Source organism: Penaeus chinensis, chromosome 11 (assembly GCF_019202785.1).
Source record: "Penaeus chinensis breed Huanghai No. 1 chromosome 11, ASM1920278v2, whole genome shotgun sequence".
NCBI classification, from domain to species: domain Eukaryota; kingdom Metazoa; phylum Arthropoda; class Malacostraca; order Decapoda; family Penaeidae; genus Penaeus; species Penaeus chinensis.
Window position 1 is genome coordinate 36,862,867 of NC_061829.1, and position 5,000 is coordinate 36,867,866.

The 5,000-nt window shown below is 40.7% G+C and overlaps 2 protein-coding genes across 2 annotated transcripts in view; both read left to right on the forward strand.

Moving 5' to 3' along the window:
• Positions 1-2,785, forward strand: part of LOC125030636 (meiotic recombination protein DMC1/LIM15 homolog) — a 3,686-nt gene extending 901 nt beyond the window's left edge. Inside the window, exons 2-3 of the mRNA XM_047620811.1 lie at positions 1,052-1,297; positions 1,744-2,785. Coding sequence (XP_047476767.1) covers positions 1,052-1,297; positions 1,744-2,301 — 804 coding nt within the window. The 3' untranslated portion in view covers positions 2,302-2,785. The remainder of the gene's footprint in view (positions 1-1,051; positions 1,298-1,743) is intronic.
• Positions 2,786-4,986: 2,201 nt separating this feature from the next.
• The window catches only part of LOC125030519, an 18,995-nt gene continuing 18,981 nt past the window's right edge, over positions 4,987-5,000 (forward strand). The window contains exon 1 of the mRNA XM_047620585.1: positions 4,987-5,000. This exon is cut by the window's right edge and continues 123 nt beyond it. The gene's annotated coding sequence lies outside the window, so the exon portion shown is untranslated.

The following is a 5,000-nucleotide window of genomic DNA, read 5'->3' on the forward strand; positions in this document are numbered from 1 at the left end:
TGGTTATTTGTATTCAAAATTAAACAGTATGCACATAAATCTAAATCGTGATTTGAAATAGTTGATCATCTTGATCTCAAACACAGAATGAAAACAAAATAGAGCAGTGCAAAACAATGTATGACCGAACTTTTACTTCACTGTAGTCCACCTCAGCAGCCAAAAATGTCGAAAAGGTCCCTCTATTGAAGAAAATGTTTCTAAGGGAATTGGTGCCCCTTTGGCCGCCAAAGGTAGTTGCTCACACCGCTCCTTATTAAAGAATTGAATTAAAGAGTTACAACTCGCTGTCTTGCTGACTTTTTAAAAAATCGGGGAAGCGCTCTAGATATAGGGGAAAAACGTGTGCACAGTATGTTAACATCATAATACACACATCTGTGATTTGTGTGCTGATAAAAAAAAAAATTCAACTATTTTCGCATGAGCAAAATCATCCTTTGAAAAAATCAACCCATCACAGGAACACTAGAATCATGAGAGAATGCAATACAACATCTGTAAGTGATGCCCAGAGGGCGAGGGTGAGGTAAATGGTGCGGCTGTATGAAAGCTCCCATTGGAAGCAATGATTTACAGCGAGTGGAGGCAACTGCGGGTCGTGGACGCTAGTTGCGGGAGCTAGCCTTCGCAAAGCAGGTTGCCTGGCAGTTACCAGGTCGAGCAACTGCAGTGGCCTATGGGAGGCAACTGGTTGCCCCTACCGGTGTCGGACATCGGTGTGCTCTTGCAAAAGATTTCATACTCCGCTTGTAGATAGTTCACTAAACGTGACAGATACGTAGTTCTCCGGTGTCATGCTTGTGATTTCCTGATATTCATGTGTTCCTTTTTTGAAGGTGATTGATAAGGAAAAAAGTAAAGATATTACTGAGGATTAAATAAATAATCATGTATAATTTATTATAGCAGGTTTATCTACACGGAACTACCTTATCAATCAATACACTAAATCAAATGAATCGTCAAGGTGCACTTCACTGACAGTACTTATGTATAATTTCCAAATATAAGATACACCATTTCACAAAGTAATAACTTTACATGACAGGTGGCAGCCAAACTATGCGGAGGCGATGGATTCGTGACAGCGCTGGTCATGTGCGAGAAGCGAAGGCTAGTGTTCCGAGTAAGCACGGGATCTGCGGAACTGGATGCACTGCTCGGCGGCGGGATCGAGAGCATGGCCATAACGGAGGTGTTCGGGGAATTCCGTACGGGGAAGACACAAATCTCCCACACTCTCTGCGTCACGGCACAGATTCCCAATGAAGCTGGGACGTACACCGGAGGGAAGGTACGTTGATATTCGTTTACTGCGGTGTTATTTTGTTGACTTGTCAGATTTACAGGTGTGAAAAATGATTTCCATTAGACAGCGGTTATATTCCAATTAAGAACTTTCGTATGATCTGATCATTATTGTATTGACCTTCATTATAATGACAGTACTGGTCATGGCCCAACAGTAAGCATTTTACACTTACGATGACAACTTAATCATAAAGATCAAAGTATTAGTGAAAACGGTAATGGTACTACTCAGCCATTACATGATCTGATATGATAGACCGGTGCACATATAATAATGGTGAGAACATATGAAGAGTACTCATATTCCAAAATTTATATCATCACGTTCGCAAACACAATTGAATTATAAACGAAATGAATTACGCAAATCAGATACTAAACGATACCATGCTCCATGCCAGTTCATCTAAAGCGCTATCATTTCTGCAGGTCATCTTCATCGATACGGAGAATACCTTTCGGCCTGACAGACTGCGTCCCATTGCCGACCGCTACAACCTCGAACAAGACGCAGTGCTCGACAACGTCCTGTACACCAGAGCCTTCACCTCGGAGCATCAGCTAGAGATCCTGGACCACGTGGCCGCGCAGTTCCACGAAGAGCCTGGCATTTTTAAGCTGCTCATTGTCGACTCCGTTATGGCTCTCTTTCGGGTCGATTTCAGTGGACGCGGAGAGCTGGCTGACCGACAGCAGAAACTGGCGCAGTATATGTCACGACTGCAGAAGATCAGCGAGGAATACAACGTGTCTGTCTTCATCACTAATCAGATGACAGCAGATCCAGGGGCTGCGATGTCTTTCCAGGCGGACCCGAAGAAACCGATTGGCGGCCATATCTTAGCCCATGCCTCGACAACAAGGGTATGTCTGCGCAAAGGACGCGGCGAAACTCGTATTGCAAAGATCTACGACAGCCCCGAATTGCCCGAGAACGAGTGCACCTTCGCTATCACGGCAGGGGGCATTGCCGATGCCAAGGAGTAACCATCTTCATATGCTGAAGTGTTTATTTGTTTCAGTTATTGCTTGTATACAGGTTTTACAATTCACTGTAATATGATTCAACTGAATTGAGAAAATTAATTTCAGGTCACCATGTTTTGCTTGTATTTTTTGCCACCAGTAATGTATGTATTAAACCAGTTATTGCTTACAAATGCCCATATTTTAGTTTCAAAAATGGAGTTGTCTATTTGATTACAAAATAGTTTAGATAATGAGATATCTTTAGTTTTGCAATAAGTCACTTGCTTGATTCAGGTCATGCAATCAATATTATGGATATCTGTAGTTGTACATCTTCATGGTGTATGAATAATCTTAGTATGCTGCTCATTGGGGCATGATTGCATACATCCCCTTACACATTATGCTAGCATTGTATTAATTTGATCACATAACTCTTCTCTGACGTTTCATAACATTGTGGATATGATTGTACGAGGAATTAAAGGATTACTTCAGATGATCGATGCAGTATTTTTATTTCCAGCGAACGAAGACAATATCTGATATTGAATAAACCTTGAAGTTATTTGGGACAAGTTGAACGGTGATCTCAGCCAGCCAAGACTCCGGCTGCATGTATAGCCTGATATAGAGCGAGCCAAGGTCACGGCACATAGTGGCAGACATACAATGAGACACGAACCCGGATGCTGGCTTGGTGTTTGATCTGATTGGTAGAGAATATTCTATAAAAGGTCTATTAGTGAATACTTTGTGCTTCCCATATGCAATAACATAAGTCGATTTTCACGCAATAACTGAATTTAGTGTAATGTAGTACTGTAAACATTAATTCCTTCATTATATTGTATTTATTAGACTTATTTTGTTACTAGGGTATTGTTTTGCCGATCCTCGTAGTACTCGGTATGTTACGTCACCATCAATTTCTAAATCGCTTATTCGCATACCTGTTGCACGGAACTAAACCAAAACTTGTTATATCACTTGGGTATAGATTTTATCTCGATTACAGAGTGAGATCAGCGCTTAACCAAAGCTGTTGCCTAGTGTCGCCCACCCAAGAAGTTACTAAGCCAGTTCTCACAAACGAGTTATAAAATGATGTGTGAGTCTAGGGTCTGGAGGTAATGCAAAGTCATCTTACGTAAGGTATAGCTTACCATGAACGTTCTGGCGAATCGAACCCTCTGTCAAGTATAATTAAAAGGCATCAGTTGGGAATCTACATGCATCAGTACGAACATTGACAATGTTGATTGTCCATTGCATTTTTTTTATATGATTGTGTAATATTTTTTTAAAAATATAAAATTGTAAAGTAATAATCAGGAAACACAATTCAGTGCGAATGATTCAGCACGGTAAGAGAGTTTAAAATGAACTGCGATAGCCCTTTCCAAGAGGCAGAATAATGTTTGTCATGCAAAAAGCAACAAAAAAATGGAGGAAATTTCATTCATGCTTGATGAAAATGGACAAGGATGTACTTGCAATGTAAGAATTTAAGGATAAAATATAGTTATATATATAGAAAAAAAATATCTGTGTACAAAAGCAGTATATAATTTTACACTGACCATAGCATCAACTCTAAACCACTCAGTAATGAAATATTTAAAAAATGCTGGCTCTATAACTTCATACAAACAATTAATACCCAATATTGTAAATACATCAAATGCACATCAGCATGGCAGTCAAGATTGGATGTTACATTTAATTCTAACACTCTTCCAGATGCTTTCTTTCCCTGAAACAAAGATTTATCATCTTTAACATCATAATGAAGCATAAAACACAGCTATTGACGTATGTTAAATTAATGGAAATGGTTAAACGACGGAAATTCAAAATTGAAATATGTATTTTTAAGGGTTTCATAAAGATTTTATACCATACATAACTGGGTGCGATATGAAGTAAAGACCGGTGTAAATAGATTGCTCCTCATTATTTACAGAAATATGTGTAAGTCAGTAATTCAGAGACGGTATCCCGAGTTACTTTTCACAAGCAGAAAATATCTTTGTATACGTTAGCACTGGGAACAGAATGTCAAGCCACAAAAATTATTGTGGAAAAGCAAATATTCCATGTCAGTTTTATAGTGCTTTCGGTATGAATTAATATAATTTACCTATGTTCATGTTTTCATTTCTAATGCGCAGGTAAGCAATGCCACCATGTACGGTGATTATTCTAAACACTAGTGGGCAGGGCAGTCGCGTCTATTTCCATTAATAAGGAAAACCTGGAATATTTACACGTTACTCTTCCAGCACCAGGTGCATCAGACTTTGCAAAAACGTGGCATTGTAGAAAGCAGCAAGAACGACTGGTATGCGGGCCATTATGGCCTGACGAGTGCATGAATTATTCAGTGGTGGCTGTGGCATGCAGGGCCACCCGGGCAGGATGTATGTCTGGTGAAGGCGGAGTTTGTGGTTGCTGCTAATACTATACTGTGATATTGGGCATGGGCAGGGCAGTGTGGAGGCACATGGGGGACTGCGGCCCATTCATGCCATTCAGCCCACGTCCAGAAGTGTGCCCGCGGCATCACAGCCTTGAGGTTGTACGGAACGGCATCGCCATTGGCTGCCTCTGCTGTGACGTCGCTCCTTGTACACCTAATGAATGAAATTATGGCGAGGCTCGGTGGCTAGCCCGTCTGTAGCGCGACCGGACTGGGCATCGGGCAAACTCTCTAC